The sequence below is a fragment of the Acanthochromis polyacanthus genome, chromosome 23, assembly GCF_021347895.1.
Source record: "Acanthochromis polyacanthus isolate Apoly-LR-REF ecotype Palm Island chromosome 23, KAUST_Apoly_ChrSc, whole genome shotgun sequence".
Classification (NCBI taxonomy): Eukaryota; Metazoa; Chordata; class Actinopteri; family Pomacentridae; genus Acanthochromis; species Acanthochromis polyacanthus.
In genome coordinates this window covers 9539224-9561650 of record NC_067135.1, presented here as the reverse complement: position 1 = coordinate 9561650, position 22427 = coordinate 9539224, and the positions used below count along the sequence as shown (strand labels likewise).

The 22427-nt window shown below is 41.3% G+C and overlaps 1 protein-coding gene across 2 annotated transcripts; it reads right to left on the bottom strand.

Moving 5' to 3' along the window:
* Positions 1-7555: 7555 nt before the first annotated feature.
* On the bottom strand, positions 7556-22252 carry ccdc149a (coiled-coil domain containing 149a). 2 transcript variants are annotated; one of them, XM_022196195.2, is made up of 13 exons: positions 22061-22252; positions 20207-20368; positions 19949-19987; positions 18927-19034; positions 18677-18793; positions 17036-17208; positions 15616-15688; positions 15335-15419; positions 14547-14691; positions 14287-14363; positions 13084-13116; positions 9689-9793; positions 7556-8756 (listed from the first exon to the last, which is right to left on the bottom strand). In XM_022196195.2, exons 1-13 carry the CDS (start codon positions 22109-22111, stop codon positions 8197-8199), a joined length of 1728 nt encoding a protein of 575 aa, XP_022051887.1. In that variant the 5' UTR covers positions 22112-22252; the 3' UTR covers positions 7556-8196. The 2 variants fall into 2 exon arrangements, with proteins under 2 accessions (XP_022051887.1, XP_022051888.1); XM_022196196.2 differs by lacking the exon at positions 13084-13116.
* Between the last annotated feature and the right edge of the window lie 175 nt (positions 22253-22427).

The following is a 22427-nucleotide window of genomic DNA, read 5'->3' as shown; positions in this document are numbered from 1 at the left end:
TTGTTAAACATCATTTGTATCATTTTTATTTACCCTTTGGGGACACCTTTTGTTGTATAACTTACTTCATTGATTATTAAATTCACAATTTTAGTTTTCCATTTTACATCTTGGTTTTTCTTGTATTGTTTCCTGCCCCATACCCCTTAGCACCACCAGCAGGACGTAATAGTTGTTTTAACCACAATTTGCTTCAAAGTGTTGGGTTGAGATGCTCAGTCCAGCTCATTGAGAAATACGGTGAAGTCATATTGGATTTTTTTTCTTTTTTTTCTTTTTTTTTTTACAAACAAATCACAACCAGTGGCGGTTTTTCATGGAGGCCAAGGGAAGCCTGGCTTCCCCAAAAAATATGCAAGAAAGAAAAAATATAAATAATCTTCACCACTATGTATTTTATGTTTTATATTTTTGTAATTCCTTGTTGTCAAAACACTACATCAGGCATTTCTGCTTTGCGAGCAGCAAAACAGCGCCCCTCTTGTGCATTACACTACGTCTCTCATGCCCTCTGCGCCATAGATGTATACAAACGCTAGATGTCTCAAGACGGATCGGCGGCGTCGTCACTTGGCGGCCATCTTAGGACAGGGGACTGCTCTGGCGCACTGTACTGTAGTCAATGGTAAGGTGGATGATTTCCTCACTTTAACACTCATAACTCGCTCAATTCTTGATTGATTTACAAACGGTTTAGTTTATTACAAGCCTTAATAACGTGGCTATGATTCAGGATCAATTCCGAAATCGCAGCTTTTCGTTTTGAAAAATGCGGCATAGTTGTGTGTCTTTTCTGCCTGACTACTCACATTGAAGATGGTGTTACTTACAATCTGATTTTCCATTATTAGGTTTTCCTGAGACCAACGTTTTTTGAGAACATAGTCTTTAGGTGAAATTACATTCTTTGTGGTTGTGGTTGTATTTATTTGCTTGTTAAGAGACTTTGATTGAGACCTTAGACTTATTGTTTGTATACATCTATGCCTGGATTAGTTAGCCTGCAGCCGAAATGCATTGTGGGTAATGTAGGCACCGGGTTCATGAAAAGAAAAGACATCATCTCTTTTTGTTGTGCATTGATTCTGGTTGAGCTTTGTTTTTATCTGTGCATTAGAAAGCTGATAGTAATTAAAAAAAAAGTGCAATGTTAAATATTAAAATTACATTTACATCCATTTATGCTGAAAAAAGCTGATATCTGTGTTCATTATTATATGAATTCAATGGTTTTAATTATTCTTATGTAAGAAGTAAAACAAGTACATCTCTGACGTTTATAACAAACCAAGCTGTTGTAAAATCGGTTGAAAATTGAGCAATCTACAGTGATTTTAAAATCCATGCTCCATTGACTTTAATGTTATGAGTGATCGAGCAGCCCTGTCCCAAGATGGCCGCCATGTGGCGACGTTGCTCCCCATAGGCTGACAGCGCTCATGAGCCATCTAGTGTTTGTATATATCTATGGAGGCCAGATCAAATCTGGCTTCCAACCAATCACAAACTGTGATGAACAATACCCACACTAATGCAGCTGTCCCGCCAGGCGCCAGCAAGCCCACACAGCAAGTATAGCCGTCAAGCTAGCCAGAGAATGAATGGTGACAGGGACCTTGAGTTTCTTGTAAAACATGACTTCACAAAACTTCCTTTTGAAGTTCAACTACATGTCAAAAGGGACGGTAGGCAACTCCAAAGCTCGATCTAACTAAGTGTAGAGCTAATGGAAAAGCTCGCTCTTTTTGTGAAGCTAACTATGCCAGAAACGAGTGGCTAACGGGAAGTGCCAAGCATAACCGGCTTTTCTGCTGGCCATGTGTCCTATTTGACCGGTCTACCTGCTCCCTGAACAACCCCTGGAGCACTTAACCTCTTTTTTTTTCACTGAAATGAATGAGAAGTCGGTAGAATAAAGGTACTGTAACAGTAGACTGATTTGTTTACATGAAAATAACAGTTAAAACACCGAATCTAATTTGTTGTTCACACTGGCTTCCTCGGTAATTTTGGTCACGGGCCGTCACTGATCACAACCAAAAAAGCTGTGGCTGTTCTCTCATTTTGATGGCTGATAATGCAGTCTGGGTGGTGTTGCACAATTTGAGAAGAAATATTGAACTGTAATGATCTATGAGACTCATGAACTTTGATGAAATACCCCAAGTACCTTACTCTCCTGAATAAATGTTTTCATTAATATCTGCTCCTGAGCTAATCTTTTCTGCCTTGCAGCAACTGTGCAAGATATAGTGAAGGGACTTCTATTTGGAAGAGATTAAAGAAATGCTCTTTCAAAGCAAATAAAATCGAGAAAAAACTTAGCAGTTCTTGTAAAGCAGAACTTTCCCTTCAACAATGAATTGCAGTAATCTGTTTAGCTACTATACATTTAATTAAGTGCAATGTAATCTAACCTAGAGTCACTGCAGGAAGTATGCAAACGCTTTTTGCACTCTTGAATGTTAAATGAATTAATGTTAAGTATATAGAGTGTAATAGCTAGTGTTGGTCATACATAATGCTTCGAGTTCCCCTAAATAGTTCAGCTGTTGTCTCATCTAATCTGGGAATCTTTTAACTCATGTTCTCAGACTTGTTTCAAGGACAAACCCAAAGCAGGCTGTTGTATGTCTTTTACTCCTTCTGTCTAGCCCCAAAAAAGCCTCACCAGTGGAGTTGTGCTGAGATGGTCACCCTTCTGGCAGGTTCTGCCATCTCTGCTTGGTTACTCAGATGGCCAACTCTAGGAAGTATCAAGGTGTTCCCCAACTTGTGCAGGTTCACAATTATTGAGGCCACTGTTCTCCGAGGAACACTGAAAACTTTCAAAAATAGTTTCATACTCTTGCCTTGATCTATGGCTCACCATACTGTAGAATTCCATAGATTCAGTACAAACAAATCAATTTTTGCACATTTTCCTTACAGGTTATTTGCTGTAAATTAAATGAATGAGCTTGAAAGTCAGGTTGCTATATTGACAGTTTCCTGAAATTTTTACCAACTTAGGACTACCTCCCTATCCCAACAGCAAGAACAAGTTCAGTCTAACCCTGGTTCCCCTGCTGGTTGGGGACAGTAGCATCTGCAGCTGGGGTCCCATTTCTGATATCACATCACTCAGTCCTGTCAGCTCTTATCACGCTGGCCCACCATCTCCTATCTTAATAGAGATCTGACTGTAGGTCGTGGCTACATGCTGACCCCCAGTGTGGCCTTTCTGCTTATCGGCCGTCCACAAGCTCTCGCTCCTCCAACATCCTGCAAGTTTGCCTGCCTTGCTTCCCAGCAGGGCCTTGGAAGCCATGTTGTTGTTGTTGTTGTCAGTCAGTTTCAGTTTTGCCGCAAGGAACTCTGGGAACTACTGTGAGAGGTCTTGGGAGGGAAAGAACCATAGCTAGCAGAGCAGACAGTATGTAATTATATGTGATTATTTGATTTATTTGATCTTGAAAGATATTCCAGTCATTCCAGTTCTTTCAAGGAGAACTACGCAGCAGTCCAGAGAAAAAGCTAAACTAACTGGCTGCTAGCTACAGAAAAAAACTGCTCCGGAACAGCTCAAGGAACACAACAAAGAGTCCAAGATGTTGACTCAGCCTCCAAACTCCAAGTGGGGAAGGATGAATGGAGATAGAGGCAGGAAGGGATTATTTTCATGTAAAACAAACCTTCTAAAAATGTAGATTTGATAAACAGAGATTAGTTTTTAAGTGTAAAATCACCAATTAAATTTTTTTTTTAATGTTTCAAGGCACACTTGGCCCATATGGGACAACGACATCACCATGGGTCTTGTGCCTTCAGGCTCTATTTCATTTACAAACTGGTGTACAGATTGGCTGACAGTTTAACCAATCTGCAAAGCACAAATGATTCCATTACACATATTAGATCTTTAATGCCTTAGAATTAACTCCACCTGCAGCAAATAGGGAAAAGATGACTGACATACTGTCCCTGTTTTTGCCCCTTTCTTGTCTTATCTCAGGTAATAACAGCCTTGTCAGCAACAGAGCAGAAAGTTGCACTCCTCAAATCGCAGCGCCCAGGGACCAAACCTGCATGGCTCTGCGAACTCCGAGTGTCTCAGAGGCGCTACATGATATAAAACTCAGGTAAGCGTAAAAAAAAAGGTGAGTGAGTGGCGAGTGGATCATAAGGGCACTGATCATCACTGGTCGGGGCCACTTGGTTGGTATCGTAATTAACCCTGCTGAGTGGTTGGCCTGGAAGCTGCTGGCTCCCACCAAACCTCTGGAGGACCCAGAAGAGATGATGGGGTGTCAAACTCTCCCATATCCACTAGCCCCCTCCGGCTCCCCCGTTCACACTTAATAGAGCCAGTGAGCACCGCTGATAGTTTCCCACTATTCACGCTCCACAGTGGGATAAGTTGGGCGGGGTGGGGAGCAGAACAAAGCGAGTTAATACTCAGATAAGATTAGCGATAAATACAATATGATACAACCCATCTCTGCATCTAAAACATGAAAGGGGAGCAGCTAAGCACAAAGCTACACACATTACATGACACACACTTACAAATGATTCCTGCCTTGATCTCTCTTTCAAGCACAAATATACTAATGCAAACACACACCTGAGTGATTTCGGCACCACAGGGCCAAACGACACTTTGCACATTTTTTTTTTGTACTTGCCCTCTAGTGGGGGATGTCGCTGTCACAGATAAGGGGCTAAGATTAGTTTTTTGGCAAGGGCTGGTTGCTGGTACTGTAGCCTCATTTTATCTGTAGCGGTGATGATTGGCTACAACAGCTCTCAGCAATTTTCTTCCGCTCTCTCGGGGTGGTGGTCTGGCAAGGCAGCCTTAATCTCTCAGCTGTGTGACAAGACCAAACACCGGCCAATGAAATCCTGACGGGTACCAGTCAAAGGGCCAAGGTCTCTGCTGAATCTTAAGTATAAGCTCTTGTAATATGTCTGTGGTTTATGTAGTGACACAAAGTTAACTCCAGCCATAAGTAAACCACTAATACACTTGCAGACTTTTTTTGTACTACCAGCACCAGATACTTGTCTTTCTGTTTTTGATAGCTGACGTGCTCACTGGAGCATGAGATCACCTGTGTGCTGAAACTGATGTCCAATATGAATAAAAGAAATTTACAGACATTACATTTTGTTCATTTCTAGTTTAACCTGACAAATACAGTATTTTCAAGGCAGATACTGACCTCGGTATGTAAGAATTTTAAGATCCAATAATGATTAGCATCCTATAGTAATTATATACTAGGAAGGATATTTTGCATTCGAAAAATAAACAGCCCTTTTGTAGACTATTCAATGGTGACTATTTCAGGAAGAAATCCCACACTACTGTTCAAAAGTTTGAGGTCACTTAGAAATGTCCTTATTTTTGAAAGAAAAGTAGTTTTTTTTCAATGAAGATAATATTAAATAAATCAGAAATACACTTTAGACATTGTTAAAGTGGTAAATGACTATTCTTTTTAATGGAATATCTACATGGGGGTACAGAGGCACATTTCCAGCAACCATCACTCCTGTGTTCTAATTCTACATTGAGTTAGCTGATCACATTGAAAGGGTAATTGCTGATTAGAAAACCCTTGTGCAATTATGTTGAGTAAAAGTGTGAGTTTTCATGGAAAACACGAAATTGTGTGGGTGACCCCAAACTGTTAAACGGTAGTGGTAGTGTATTTTTGGCATTTCTTTTTACTTGTTGGTCCCAATTTATATTCAAACTTGCTCATACTTCTGCCCTTAACTGTTTTGTTTTAACTGGCTGAAATGTTTCAAGCGACATTACACCACAGGAGAGAGTAAAAAATAAATAATGTCAGCTTCGATCCTTGTCCACCCAGAGCACCAGATATAGCTCACTTCTTTTCTGAATCAGACAGTGTAGTTCACTCTACTGCATTCTTTCCTTTCTAACATGTGCAACACTGGCTAATTTCCTTAAGGCATTCATACACATGCAAACAATCAGAAATTGGTGCATGACGTCAGGAGGAACCCAACAGCAAGCTGCTATCCTCTCGCAAATTCATTAGTTCGGTTTCCATCTGGTTTATGAACTTAAACGTCGGGGGGGGGCGTGCTGCAATGTGCCAAATCAGCTGCCTGGCACAGGGCCGACACTGGGTACACACCACGGCTTCCTAGCTCGAATCCTTTCTCTCGACTCGCCTCTATTTTGTGTCAGAGATTAAAAATAGCAAGTGGCCTTCTGCAGAATAAGCAGTTCATGGATTCTGGCTTTGACGCTGCGTTTGCCTGGAGAGGCCAGCTGTCACCTGCACGCAGGAAGAGGAGGCCTCACCGCTGATTCTCAATACACCCTGCGCTCTGGACTTGGGCTGCAGGATATAACAGGTGTGTTTGCCCATTCATTTTACAATGCTGGAAAACTTCTGCTGTCAATAATTTAATATAGTTTTTTTTTAAAGATGCACAACCGTATTGAGGCGTCTACTGTGCATTTGTTAGCATATTTAGCTGAAAATTGTACTCCATTTTAAGATATCTATTTCAGTTGGGAATAATACAAAATTCCAGCAACATCATCTGCATTTGCTCATAAAGGCTTAGAAAATGCAATATCTGCATCAGTATAATGAACATTGATGGGCCTGTCAGGGAAAAAGTTAACGGTTTAGTTTTTAAAATGTCTTACATGTAAGTTGAAGCGGGTTTCCTATTTTGCACACTGAATGCATACATTTAAAAAACACTGCATTTCATGTATGCACATCTCGTGGATTAGCTTTATTGCTCGGAAATGTATTTATTTTTTGTGACTTTTATTACCATTTAAATATATCCAAGTTTGAGGCACCCATGAAGCATTTATATTGTAGATTTGTCTTGTAAGATGTGTATGTGCTGCAGTATTCTAGGCTGTATTTCAGCACTATATGGACTTAGTGAGTGATATATCTTGAGAAAGGTGCCTTTTTAAGGAGTCAATGCAGAGGTGATTGGTGTGAGCAGGAATTGGCTTTTTTTCCAATGAGTTACACATCTGGGGGATTTGATTTCCTGCACAACAAAGCAGACTAAACAAGCGGTGTGTGTGTTGCCTTCAACTCGTTTGCACAACAGGAGAGATGTGGTATTCTCTGCAAATAGGTGGAATAAATATGTGCATATATCAGAACTGGCCAAAATGAGAAAATATTGGCATATGGGATATTGGCAAAAATCCAATATCATGCATCTCTAATTTCAACTGTCAGTCCATTACTTTTATCCATTTCAGCTTTTATCCATTACTCATAGATTTGTCATTTAATCAATTTACCCGGTGTTCAGCCATTTTAATGATTCACTCCTTTCAGGACACCGATTCAACCTTTTAGCTGTTGCTTAATGCTAAACCATCACTGTTTATGCTTACAGCGAGCATTTTTTTTTTTCTAACTGAACTATACTCTTACCCAGGTTGGCAATCACTGCATAAGACATGTTTGATATTTTGTGAGTGTGTGTGGATCGGCAAAGCCCAACTTCAACATATGTATCGGCTGGGAAGAATCGCAAACACCAACAGTGCTGTAAGTTTATGCATTTATATTTATAAATATCAGTGTGCATTTCCACATATAAGGCACATGTAGTCCCAGAAAAATATCAACTGTTAAATAAGGAAACAATATAAATTGACAGATTAGTAAGACTCACCCAAATAGATGAATAGACATCAATAGAACCTCTAATATTAAGATTGTTAATTCACAAGTATGTACAACACATTCATTACAAGTTTTTGTGCGCCGATTTGGAATGCCTTTCAGAGTCACAAAAAATGCAGCATTCAGTGCAGTGGCATCCCTTAGGAAGAGTAAGAGAGCAAACAACTGGGATTATCTTATCGCAGGGGAAAGGCAGAGGAGAATATGGGGCACAAGGGATGATGCTGCCGTATTTGTTGTTTTCCTAGCTAAATTTTTCCTGTAGGGTATGAAGTTTACAGCTCCATTGATTTCAAAGATTTTGCTTGTTCAAGCTTGCCTAGATACAATGTATATCTTGGATATTATGGTTGTTTTGTCTCAGTTTTACTGACTCAAGCAGAGCTGCTCACTGGAGAAGGGAGCTCGTGAGCAGTGGTTGTGTTGTGGGAATGGAGCAAGGGATGATTAATGCAATCATCAGAAACAATGACAAGCTTTTAAAATCTTCGAGGGGCGTAGATCATGCCAAGTTGTCATCTGGACGGGTGTCAGTCTGTGCAGATAAACAGTGAATGTCCCACTCGCCTGTACTCGACACCTCTGCGGCCTGGCTCTCTGGAATTGATACTGAGCCTTCTTCATGCTCAGGTACATCATCAGACCCATTGTCCTGGGATTCACAGGGCCAATGACCAACCTCTGCATGATTGACAGTGGCTTTTTCAATCGACAGCCAATGAAGGTCTGATTCAGTGGGCGGGGCATCCAGTGCCAGCGCCGCCTCCTCTCCTTCCTCCACCGTGGAGCCCAGCTCTTCATCTTCGACTCCTTCCACCTCGTGCCCTGCCTCTTCCACCGGACTCCGCCCCTCCTCCAGCTCGGCGGCGACCGGATCCTCCATCAGGGTCACCATTTCTCCCCCTCTCCTGTCAATCCCATTTGTCTCCACCCCCTCAAGAGGTTCCAGACTGTTGAGCAGTGCAGGTGTGTCTTCCCTGCTGACGCCATCTGTGCCAAGGTCGGTGCCAGCGGTGTGGCATTCCCAAGATGATTCATGTGAACTTCTGTCATCTGACAGAACTGGGAGAAAGAAGATGAGACGACTGGTCATTTTAATTTGTCACTTCATCTGAAAACAAGTACTTTAGCCTCATTTTGCAGTTACAATGGTGTGCTAGCAGACAAATAAGACAAGGGTATCTTCCTATTTCTGTTATGCAGCAATCATTTCTGGTACTACAATCATGACAGTTTTTTTGGGCTGTGACTATTTTCAAAAATTATTTTTTGAGTTTACAAGCATTAAAAACAAAATAATGCCAAGGAACAACTGAACAAAGCCTTGTTGATCCTCAAAGTAAAACTTTCCTCTTTTGGAATTAAACCACTGTGTCAATGTAGAAAGTTATTTCAATTACTTATGTGACTGAAGTGCTTCCATGGCAACAGGCTAAATATAGCAGCAGCAGTGCCCCAGACAAGGGGACGCAAGACAAGTGTGACGCCCTGCATCTCGGCAATAGCAACAGCTTAGTTCTGCTTCTTCGCCAAAATATGCTCTCACTTTGGGGATTACTGACCCATATTTGTGGATGTGCAGGCAAAAAGGTTAAAGACTGCACACAGAGTCCCAGCCACCATCTCCCCACACATATACACACGCTAAAACACGCAAGAAGAAAGCAACATTACTTGAAGTGGCATCCATATTTATGGCCCCACCATTTCCCCCGCACCTCCCCAGCCTTCTTTCAAAGAGAACACGGCAGAAGTTTCTGAATGTCAGTGGGCGAGAATTTGCTTCACATTTCCAAAATGCCATGGCATTTGGGCAGCTTGCACCAATGAGAAGCAGAGAGGAGTGGAGGCGGGAAGGGAAAGGACTCGGGTTAAACATGGAAGACAGACGGGAGTGTTTAGCACACAGTGGCTAATTGCAGTGTTTATAGCATTAGCTGTGGGGCTTCTTATCAATCACTGGAGGAGCTAGATGCACACAATTTTATACTCACCTTTTGGGGGCTGCACTTTGGGATGCAAGTTCAGCTGAGATGTGACACGTGTCGGATGAAGCTCAGGTTGAAGGTTTTCATTCAGCGCGATGCTGTCTCTTGTCCCTGTAACCCCAGCACCAAACAACAAACAGTCCCTGTTAGTTTCACATCTGACTTGTGTAAAAAAAAAAAAAAAAGCAAGTGGTGAGAAGAGTTTCTTTTGGACTTGTTGAATTGGATGGAGGACATGCACGTTGCTGCGTTGTGTGTAGTTTCTCACAGCATACAAACATACACGCACGTATGCACTGCAGTGCTCACAGGAAGAGGCTTCAGCTCCCTGTCATCTGTCTTCATTAGTGATGGCTGCACGCCTCTTAGGCTGACACCATATGCTACTCATAGGAGACTCTGCACTATAAACCAGACATCACAAACATACGCACAAAACTATATTCAAAAAGACACACAAAAGCCCGTAAGCGTGCACGTCAGGCCTCACAGAAAGCCCTGTGAATAGGCAAAACTCGGCATGTTTCTCTGATCATTCAAGTGTGCGGCGTAAAAACAAACAGAAGAATGAGAAAATGGATGACTGCGTGACACGATGTATGAGGGTCATGAATGGTGAACAGAGACCATATTGTTATGAATGTAGCCCATATTGTTACGGATGCTCAGTGTTTACCAAATGTGGGAACGGTGAGTGGGGGGGGTAGGGGGGGCTGTTGAAATTCTGAAGCTTTGACATACCAGCTGGGTGAATCAAGAAAAGCAAAAAAGTTATAGTCGAAAATTTCCTTTAATGATTTTACAGAGACAGATTGTTTTAGATTTTAATCTTATTTGTGTTTTTTTAACTGCGATGTTGCCACTTTGATCCAGACTGAAACATCTCAACAAATTGGTGGCGTGTCGTGAAACTTAATACAGATTTGGATGATCATGATTGTGTTTTGGCTGTAACTAGGGATCCTAAGATCTAGATCAGGGCTGATCATGGAAGTTTTGAAGTGGTTTGTATCAGCGCAAACCTATACCCAAGACTCTGTTTACATCTACTGTTACACACATACACTGAAAGCAATCATGAAAACGGCCATAAGAGGTTCTGTTGAAATATGGAGTCACGGTTATGCTTTATCCCACTTAGTTAAGCACTTCTTTGCTAGTGTAAGATCAGGAAGTCTCAGAAACCTCTGCCATGGTGCTCCTTTAACTAGCTAAACTACTACAGTACTCTCAGCTCTCCAACACAGAAGTGCTTACCTTCTCTGATTGCGACAGTATTCAGTTATGAGAGGCTCTTCCTGGTGGCACAACTAGATAATAGAGCTATTCTACAATACGTTAGGTGTGTTTTATGTGGAGAAACAGTAAAGTTGGGGGTTCATGCCACCCAGTATGTTGAAATATTTTAATTTCATTAATCTTGTATTGTCAGACTGCAGCTGTCAAAAGAATATCAGCACTTCCTTCATTAAGTATAGTCAGCTGTAGCTCTAAGACTGTGCCACTGAGTCCAAGCTCAGTCTTGAGAGTGGGGCCTCGAAAAAGATCTGCAGACTACCCTTTAAAGCCAATAATAAGGTGGTGCTGGTTATTACTTATGCAGAGCAAAGCCCAGAGTGAGCATAGCAATTGTGTCTCCAGAAGGCAGTGGTGACTGGCTTTAAACCTCCCTGGCAGGTGCCTGTCCAGACATCCAACCATCTGCCTGTGTCTCTGAAACACCTACAGCATACTGTATATGTGTATGCACACATCCAGCTTGAATAACAGACTATTCTGCATGATATGACACCTGAACACACCAGATCATAAACACTGTATCAGACATAAGACGACAAAAAGAGGTGACGTGTACATATCTGTCAAATAGTCACAAACCTTCACTGGGATGCAGTGCTGTCTAGCTCTAGGGTGACAAGAAATGCTTTCCTCTTAACTGGAAAAAGTCTGTCAATAGACCAAAACAGAGCTATATGGGTGCACCCTGTATCCACCTCTGTCTTTTCAATAGCTGATGCACACTGACAGGCTTTCACTTGCAATGTAACATTTCAGCTTGCACTCATTCGGCATGGGGTAGGGTGAACCGGAGGACTGGGGAGATCTATCAATCACAACTTTATCTGACTCACTGCATCGATGTCACTGTTATTGTTTTTGGCTCTCTCTCATCCGTAGACAATGTAGTCACCTTTAGTGTTCTCCGGTCCTCAGGTAGGCAGCCAAGGCCCTCCATCCTATCCTGTTTGCCTTTAATATCCATCAGCCCAACTTCATATCACATCAAGGCCACAGACGCTCACATCTCTCTCTATATCTCTGTCTCCCTAACTGTGGTGGACAGCGTGGTCGTCAGGCACTCTGGGCCCTCGCCTACAAATTCCCTAATAACGGCACATTCCCCTAAATGTGTTTGTAATGTGGGCAATCATTTTCAGTAATGGATGCTTGTCAGTTTTATGGCGGAGAGAATGACGGTCTCATGACAGGGCACCTCCATCCAGCCACAGCCCCTCCACCTTTCAGTCCAGTTCATAGACAGCACAACATCTCCCTCCAGTGGGGAGAATGAGGAACTAGTTTCTAGGTGAGCTGCCTTCTGTCCTGGCTCCAGATTGCAAATATAATCTGAAATTATTTTGAGTTTAGTTTGTAGATTGTTCAGTTTTTGCATTTTTTAGCCACTCTGAGAATGGACTTTGCTTGCAGGAAGAAACATCTGGCAGCAGTCTATTGATTTTATGAAAACTGTGTATTTTATAAGCCCAGACTTGTTTCACAAATACACACCTGGGATTGTAAATCTTAAAATGAAATAGAAAAGTTTGTGTAATTATGTATTTTTGTTACTGATTTTTAAGAGGAGCTTTGAGAGCATACTTTGGGATTCACAGTCTCCTCCTATTCCCATTTACACCCTCATATCCTAAAAACCATCCTGTTAATTTTCTCCATCACACACCGTGTAAAACATATATCAGTCCGTAATACGACAGCCTTCCGTCTTCTCACACAATTTATGATTCACATTCTCCCCTGTGAGAATCTGAGCGCAGTTTTAAATGGACTACTACTTAACAGTAATGTGCTGCCTTAAAAAGCTCTCTGCTGTCCTTAAAACATACCCAACCTTAACATTCAAAAGAAGTCTTTTTTTTCCCCACTGTGTGTAAAATTTAAGACGGGCCCAGTGGACCAAAAGGAACAGTGTGTGATATTCAGGCAGCCTTATTCGGTCAATGGTATCATGAACAGACACACGAGCTGGTGGTCAATGGAGTCGACACATTGTAAACGGTGGGCATGAGGTGACCGTGTTTTCTGGGCGTCTGCCCAGATTTGTCCTGGCATGACATAGTGGAGGGCATGGATGGGCTAAGTGGGGCAGAAGGAATACATACTCCCAATTCCCACGGATACGTGGTAGGTCAAGCCTGAGACGCAGCCAGAGAGGAGAGAAAGACACACTGTTATGAACATAAAACCTCATTAATCTGTTTAGATTTTTAAAAAGAGAGAGAAGGGGGAAAAATTGGAACCTGTTGGCTAGCTGTAAAAATAACAGAAGATGTTTGAGGGTTATAGTTAAAAAGACGTTGGTGATAAAGCAAGAGATTCACTTTTAAATGTGCACTATATTGTGCACATTTTAATTTATTAGATTAAAATCACAGCATGTACGATGTGCACACACTCAGGGACATGGCTCTGTTTGCTGATGGTGTGGTGCAGATTATAGCCTCTCTGTGGCGGCCTTCTACTGCTGTGTCAACATAAACAGGTCATTTTAAGAGCAGATATATGAAAAGTTTCAAATTGCTACACTACTTTTGCAATGAAAGACAAGAAAGTTACTGATAATCACACGTGGCTTTACAACTACAAAAATTTACCTCCTTCACACCAAATCTGCATTCTTAAAAATTTCCAACAGTCTTGCACTCTGGCTAACTTGCAAGAACATATTTATTAGTGATTTCATTGCTACACCTTTGTGGGGAAAATAGTTTGGTACTATGAGAAACCATGTTCAACAGGAAGTGGCCACAGCTCTACCAACAATGAACAAACTCCACACAGCACAGGGAGACATGCATTTCAAAATATTCCACTGAAAGATATTTTTCTGCAACTAAATAACTAACAAAAATATATCCTGATGATTTAGGTTTTGTGAGAATACTGTTTGGGCCCTTAGCAGGCTTTAAGCATTCATAATCTAGGATTTTAACCATGCTGTGTAAATTATTTTTGGAGGAGGGTCATGATGAAGGACTAGAACCGAAATGTTATTAATAAATATATTCTTGCATGTTAGAAACTGTGCAGGAGTCTGTCTGAAATTTTTGGATACTTCTGTCCCTCTCCTACGCACCTGTCCCATGATACAGATGTGCGAAGAGTTCCTTTTTCTAAAAAAAATTTGCCAACAGAAAATATGTAAAAAGTTAAAGTGATGAATGACTTTCAAACTAATGCTACTAGTGTAATTGTTTAATAACTGAACAGAGCACGATATTAGATTTAATAATGGAGAGGTCACTTCAGGGCTCCCATAAAGAGACTGCACTGTGGGGCAGCTGAGGCGTTTTAATTAGACCTACCCGGAAGACTCCATAATCCTGAAACCTCCAAGGTCTTCAGCTTTCTTTCCAAATCTGCAACTCTGTTTCCCAGAATCCTACAGACAGAGGAAGAACAGTCAGGTTCCTTCAGATACGAGTGTGTGTGTTCATTTGTCACAGCTCAGTGTTTGCCTTTGAGGTGGAGAATTCTTGTAGCAGGTAGACAAACATCACAAGCGCGTCAGGTGGTTGAAGTTAAAAGGTGACCCTTGTTAAAGAGGCCTGTAACCTCTTATTACCTGTTGGTGTGTCTCTGGTGCTGGATGACCAGATTCTTCTCGTGGATGGTCTCCAGCAGAGCAGTGGCCAAGGACTTGAGGTCGGAGATGGACTGAGGCGTGGCCGGCAGGCTGCAGCCCTGCTCCTCTAGGAGCATCTCCTGCACTAAAACAGGACAGGAGTGTGGGGAAGAGAAAGACCGGCGTGAAGTAGATGCAGGGAAGAGCGGTATGAAGGGAATAGAGGAAAGGGATTACCTAAATGAGGGAGAAAGCTATATGCTATATATACACTGCACTTAAAATAGATAAAGGAGAGAAGAGGGTGATATAACAAGAGATGGGAAAAAACAGCATGACAAGAGCAAGACAGAGATGGAGAGTTAGAAACAGCTGTCTACTAGGTGACACTCTCCTAACTTTAACTCCAGAACCCACTGTGCTGCTTCTGCCAGCGACTGTCAGTCATCATGGCAGGCTCATTTCCCTGCCAGTGGTGCTCTCTACCACTCAGAATACAATTACTAACCCAGCTGGTGTCCGGGCATTGGCTTGAAGGATCGGCAAAAAAAAGAAGTTATTAAATAATGCAGCGAGACACGGCTCTAAACAAAGAAGCTGATTTGTTATGCTGAAGACAGACCGTCAGCTGGAGTTTACTCGATCAAAAAGCATTGGCATGCCAAAAAACAAAGGTGACAGACAACATTTTTCTGGCTTTCCACAGATTCCAGATCAGCTGCTCTCACATCTATCCATGTCTGAGTTAAAAGAGAATTCAAAGCAAGCCGAACAGTTTGTGTTTTCACCTTGTTTGGCAGAGAGGACACCAGTGAGGGGACTGTTGTTTGATTTCCCATATGTGCTCGAGTTTTTCCTCCGCTCAAGGGCCGTCTGTGGGGAGCGACAAACAAGAAAGTGAATCTCGTCCTGCCAAGTTTGATGAGCGTTCTGAATAAAAGCAGCTTCTTTTGCTTTCAGTGCACTTATAAAAACGCTCATTTTGAAAAATTACATGAATTCTGTCAACATTCTTGATGCCTTGACATCAGTTTCGCATCACATTTTAAGAAAGACGTTGCATTCGTACCTTGTACTTCATTATGTTTGATTTCAGCAGGTTCACCTCCTCTTGCAGTTGGCTGAAACGGTCATGCAAATACCTAAAGCAACAATGATTAAAGTTACAATTAGCAGAGTCACGGCAGACATATACACTCATCAGCCACTACATTAAAACCACTGAGGGGTGAAGTGAATAACTCTGATTATCTCATTATAGTGGCACCTGTCATGCAGGAGGATACAGGAGGCTGCAGGTGAACAGTTGGTTTTAAAGTTGATGGGTTGGAAACAGGAAAATGGGCAAATATAAGAATCTGAGCGACTTTTATAGTGGTTAAATCGTGATGATGTGATGACTTGATTAGAGCATCTTGCGGGGTGTTCCTGATGCGCAGGGTTGTCTAACAAAGCAGTCAAATTCACTGCTCAACCAGCAACAGGGTCATGAACGCCCAAGGCTCAATGACAGGCATTCACACCCATGAAAGAATTAGTGTAGCACAAACTGCTCAAAACCTTAATGTTGGCTATGATGGAAAGGTATCCGAACAAAGAGTATATAGAGCTGTGTGGATGCAGACTGGTCAGAGTGTCCATGTTGATCCTGTCCACCGCTGAAAACACCCAAAATGGGCACAGGAGTGTCAGAACTGGAGCACGGAGCAATAGAAGAAGGTGACCTGGTCTGATGAATCAGATTTCCTTTTACATCATGTGGCTACCTGTGTATCCTGGGCTAGAGTAGGCCAGTCAGCGGCGGCAGTGTGGTGCTCTTTGCAATGCTTTGCTGGGTCCAGAGGGGTGCAGCACGAAGCAAGTTTGACACAGCCAGGCTCAACAAAACATAAAACCCCAACGTAGAGGTAACGGGTGTCACAATGGGAGAAGTTTTCTCTTTTAAGCAGGTTTTATTCACCAGACTCGTGTTTAATACATCATGTAGCTCTTTTTCCTGCACACATCGACTGCTTTAGTGAAGAGGAACAGGTTGTTATAATGGAGAGCTGTGACTCATATACAAATTGAACAAAATATGCAAGAGAGGAATGCTGTTTTTCATGTATTTATTCCACCTGTCAGTGCACTCTCAATGCAGCTGCTTATTTCTAACATGACAGCTGCACATTAGAGCTCTGTTTTAGTAATTTTTACTTCTGTCTCTACCTATTTCTTTTTTAATGATCAGTATTTGATTTGATTTATTCATTTATCTCATTTAATTTCATTTTAATGCATCTGCTATCAAATACATATATACAAATGAATTTATTTACACCTAATTAGTTTATATATTTTCTTATGTTGTGGCTTAGCAATGCAAAGGAAGCAGGTTTTTCTTGGAAGCTCATCTGGACAGCTGGAAGAACTAATGGTAGCTCTTGTTTGAAATAAAGTCTAATAACTGCGGTCCTTCCACTAGACATCCATTACTGTATCTCACTCACCTATTTTCCATGCAAAGGGCGTCCACATCAATGATGCGAGCCTCACGGTTCCCCAAAATGTGGTTCAGCTCCACGTTCAGCCGGTCGGCCTTCTCCCTGAACACGCCGCGCTCCGCCTTCACGTCCTGCAGCTCGTCTGTCAGGGCCTTCATGTTGTGCTCCATCTCTTCCATCTAGAAAAAAAAAAAAGTCACCCAGGCAAAAAAAAATGTTTGCGAGAGAAGCCACGGAACGATTCAAGTCACAGTGATATTTTAAAGCTTTCTACATCAAAGCAGAGTTTGCTGAGAGTGCATACGGCGTTTTCAACAATCAGCAACTTAAGAGCTCCCCACCGGGAAACCTCGTCTGCTGTTTTCAACTGAGCGGCTCCCACTACAGCAGACAGAAGTTAAGCGACTTGCTCAGTAGCAGATTTAAAAGGAGAGAAAGTAATGCTTTATCAATATAATACAAACCACTGTCACTGCTGCAACAAATCTATATGTGTAGATAATATTGAAGTTTTTGAGCACCTGAAGTCAAGCAAGGACATTTTCAATAATATTGCTACAAATAGTTTTAAGATTTATCAACTGTAGGTGAAAGAAGTGACAGGAGTGGGTTTGAGGGTTTTTCTAATGGGAAATGAATGTGGATGAAGTGCTGAGGCAACTTTTGCTTAAAAAAAATAAAATAAAAAGTCTAATAAATTTCTCTCTGTTGTTGGTTTGTTTCTGACCAAGTACTTGGAAGATCTATGAAGCCACAGGAGCTTTCTATTTTTTCATATTCAGTTTCCATCAAATATAAGGAACTGTAAAGATTAGGCAAGTTAAAACTGGCTTAGTGACAAAAATGCATAAGCAAGAGCATGTATTGGTTTTTATATTTACTGTGGCACAACTGTAAAATCTGAATGATGCAAGACATGGATGTTAAATTTTAAAAAAAAAGACAGTGACAAATGTAAAAGAACATTGAAATCTCCATAGTTCCTGTTTCTAAAGTAGTGACAATCTGCTGCTTATCATTTGCAGCACGATTACAACAAATAGCAAGCTACACGCGTTTCTCTTAAATTGATTGCTTCAACTTTCAGTCACACGCCCCCATTTTCTTTTGCTCCTGCTCTTAACTCATTCACCCTCACCATTTCTTTATTCTGCTCCTTTTGATCTAGTAGGCAAGACTAGAAGATTACTTTGATTTTAACATCAGTAAACATGACAATCTTATTGGGAACCAGTGCTTGTGCTTTATGTATGAAAGAATCTGTATAGGAGTTGTAGCACCCGGAAGGTTTGTGTCTGATGTTCAGCACCACGACTGTTCCCAGAGAATGAACCTTTATGGCGCTATTTTCAGTGTCAAAATGCAGAGAAAGTTCCTGTGTAAGGTAGAATACTTCTATTCCTGCCTGCTTAGCAGTCATCCAATCACAAATGTGGCACAAGTGTGACACTACAGATGAACTTGAAGTGGTTTGGAAAGCGGAAATTCACAGCTGATCAAAGATTAATGAAGCTGTACAAAGCACAGGCCGAAGTGAAGCGACACCACCATAATAAAAACAAAAAAAAATTAACCCTAAGCATAGGATTCATGGCAAATAGGTGGTTTGTACATAGTTATAGTATTTTAGGTAAGAAATACACCAACCTGTAGCCCTGCTCTCTCTAGCTGGCAAACCAAATCCTCACGCTCGTGTGCAGGGAAGTGGCGCACTCCGACCTCCTCATCCCCCAGCCTCTGACGAGTAATGGTCATCCTCAGGAGCTGCAGAAAAGCCAGTCATTGCTTGCCTTAAACACATTTTTTCATGCACCAGATTAAACGTACTGCACTCAGTTTATTATACGATTTAAACTGTGTGTGAGTCTGTTTGTTTGTTTGTTGCTGGTGGCTGCACCTTGTTATCTCCCTGGGCCTCTGCAAGCCTCTGAGTGAGCTCCTTCACCTCCTCAGCAAGCTGCTTCGCTCGTTCCCTCGAGTCCCTCAGCAGCTGAGCCAGGTTCACCTGAGGAGCAGGAGGAGGAGAATGACTGAGAAACAGCTTGTATCAGACCACATGATCTGTCAGGTCCAAAACCACCAGTAAAAACCCTTCAGTGAGAATCCCACTTCTTTGTTCTTCAGCTCGAGGCAAAAGTTGTTTGCTTAAATATCTTAACCCACACAAAATCACAGAGATAAGAGAAAAGGAAGCTAATATGAAACTAGACCAGATTACAGATTTATAGCTTTCACTGCATCTTAACTCTATATTTCAATCAAACTCATAGTTAGAAATATTCAATGCAAACTAGCATAAATATCAGCATTATTATTTGCACAACATTTGGCGTACAAATAGCAAGAAGTTCATGATGTAAATAAACTATTTTATACTCCAGCGTCTAACATCGGTGTTACATTCTGATTATTTAAGCTATCGTGTTGCCAGATAAATGCAGAAGATTGCAGTCCTAAGTACGGCTCATACAGTAAAAACTCATTAACAACACACCCAGACAAGTTTGAATAAATATTTTATGTTATTGTTCCCTTTGTTTCTTTAGCCTCCTTAATAAAAAGAAAAAGTTACAAGCTGACTCCTGCAGACTGTCTGATGAAGCACACAAACGTATTTTTGTATTTTTGCAGTTTTGCAAGTTACACAGTGTGCAGGAGTACGTTTGAAACTTTTGGATTTGCTCGTCCCATTGAATAAATGTGCAAAGAGTTTCAACTAACTCCTTAATTACAGTTGTCACAGTGTCCTTGGACTCCTACAATGTCTACCCACCCTTTATTGTAATCATAATTACCTTGTAATCTTAGCAAATTAAGTAAACAAAACAAGGACGGAGAGCACCTTTAATCAACCATGCCCTGAAACTTACACCGTAACGCAATGAGGGCCGACACTTGTCTTCAAAATCAACAACTTACTTGATTGCGTTTTTCTGGCGGTAGAGAGGGGTCACCATCCTAAAACGTGAAAGAAAGACACCATTTAAGTGCTTTGTCATCGAACTAGCAAACACCATATCACACATCAGAGTACAAACCTGTCTGAAAAATGATTCCTCAGATCATGTAGCAGATGACTACTTATTAGATTACAGATTTATTTTTGATGCTTATAAATTAGATAACCCTGTCCATATTCAGGATAAAAGTATCACTCTGAATGTCTGAACCACTCACAATGAGTTCCCTGTACTTCTTCTTGAGCCCCTGGTGGCGCTCTCGTAGCTGGTTGGCCATCAGTTTGTACTGGTCCCGTTCCTGCTGACAGGTATCCAGCTCTTTGGACAGGATGAGCAGCGCCTCTTTCTTACTCTCCAGTTTGCGTTTACACACCAGGAACTACAGCAAACAATGTATAGACAGCAGGGCAGTTATGAAATGCATTATTGTGGACAGAGATTGTACAATTCCTGGCCTGTTCTTGTCTTTCTCTTGTCTTTTATCATATGTATGGGCTATTCTAGGACGTGGATTAACTCTAAGAACAGCCCAGAATCTTTTCGTGTCCAACTGGTTTTTCTAACCAAAATGATGAAATTATATTGTTAACTTTTTTCTCTAAGTCAGACCATTTGCATGCTGTGTTTATATTTCTTTTTAGTGAGCTTACCTTCATAAAGAATACCAACCCTGACCAGTTCCCTACAGGTGGAAAAACACACACTGGGCCGAATGTGTAGATAAGACACGGCTGAAAGAGCAGTTTAAGCCCACAGACTGGATGTGAATCAGCTCATAACCAAATCAAAAAGTGGCTCCTTTCATGGAGCTGAATGTGCAGCAGTAGTGTAGTAAAGTTTAACGTACGGTCTGGAGCTCAGCTATGTTCACAAATTTATCTAGAGTAACAAGAAAAGTTTTTTTTATTGTTTTGTCTCCAAAATTTGAGTTACGAATAATTCTGCATCACTGCTGAGCTCCCACATATTCAAATTTGAATTTTTCGGTATAAAAAGCAAATGACACCAGCTTATAGTATTACTTTGTCATTTCCAAAACATATATGTATCTGTTTGTCATAAGGTAAATAGGAAAAGATGTCCCCCTTAAGAACAGTGTCTATTTCACATCATGAACCTTTGGATTTGTACATACACATGAAGTATGCTTAAGTGAAAAATTCAAGGGGTCATGAAATCATAATTTTCCACAACTTTATTATTATTAAACCAAATGTTGCATCTTAAAAAGGGGTATCTTCTTCTTATATAAGTAGTCATTTTAATCTATATAAACTTATTTATGCATAACATTGACACTGACTTTAACTGCCACATACTGAAAATCTTAGCTGGCACCTACAGAAATTACTCTTGATTTATTTTTTAATCAGGTACATTTTGCCTTCTAGACAGAAAATGCTACATTTTTAATGCTGAATAGATTGAAAGTTGTATTAGAGTCTGGTGAACATAATTTATGAAAAAAACAAACAGTTTCACACATGACAGTTAAACTGTTATTTTTTTTTAGCTCAAACTAATACATAACCCTCCATACAACTCTTAAGTTAACCGTAAAGAAAATGTGCAGATGTATATTCATATAAAAGCCACAGAAACTCATTTTGTGCTGACTTTTGTATTTCCTCAGACCAGTAAGAACACTAAAATGTTATTTAAAGACTAGCAACACCCCTGTCATGCAAATAAGAGACCTGAGATAAAAACTAACTGCGTTCAGGAGGGGTTTTAAAGTGGTGGGGCTTCTCCTTACCCCGGTTTACCCCACTCATATCCAGTAGGCTTATATGAATGTACCATGTTAAGAAGTAAACACAGGCCCACAGGTGGGTTCAACAGCCCCACCATGAAGAGATGGGCAGGTGATGCTGTTGGCCTCACGGAACAGCTAGCTAACGCCATTCATGAGCAGCTTCGGTTATGACAACAAGAAGTACAGCTGATGTGTCATTAAACAGCCTAATAACCCCACAGACAGAGACCAGCTGGTTCCATATGGACCAGGGAAGCAGCTGGAAAATCCATCCGCCTCTGCTGCAGCTGTTCTCGGTCTCTGTCGCCCACTCACCTCGCTGACCAGCCCCTGCCAGTCACTCTCACTCCTCCTAGAAGACTGCATTCTTCGAGATATTTTAGTAAAATGTCCGGATTCTGTCTGCTCCTGCTGCTGCTGCCTGCACCTCCGCCTCCGTTTTGTTTATCCTGCGGCGTCACTCCTTTCATTGCCCCCCTCTGCTGTAAAGCGGCAGAACGAGAGCACAGAACGTTCCGGTCCAACGCTGGAAATAAAATTATCATTTAAAAAAAGCCAATACCTCTCTCTAAAAATTCCACACGACTACACATAAAACAATAAGCAACCCATATAATTCATACTTATGTCCAGAAGCGCTTCTTGGATTAAGATTAATACAACAGAAATATTTCCTTCACAA

What these genes read in the sequence shown, in the direction of transcription:
- ccdc149a (XM_022196195.2), bottom strand. Translation starts at nt 22,111, where the DNA reads ATGCAGTCTTCTAGGAGGAGTGAGAGTGACTGGCAGGGGCTGGTCAGC. An exon ending in CGCCAGAAAAACGCAATCAA is followed by an intron (nt 19,035 to 19,948) that starts GTAAGTTGTTGA and finishes CCTGCTCCTCAG; the next exon opens with GTGAACCTGGCTCAGCTGCT. An exon ending in AGGCCCAGGGAGATAACAAG is followed by an intron (nt 18,794 to 18,926) that starts GTGCAGCCACCA and finishes GCTTTTCTGCAG; the next exon opens with CTCCTGAGGATGACCATTAC.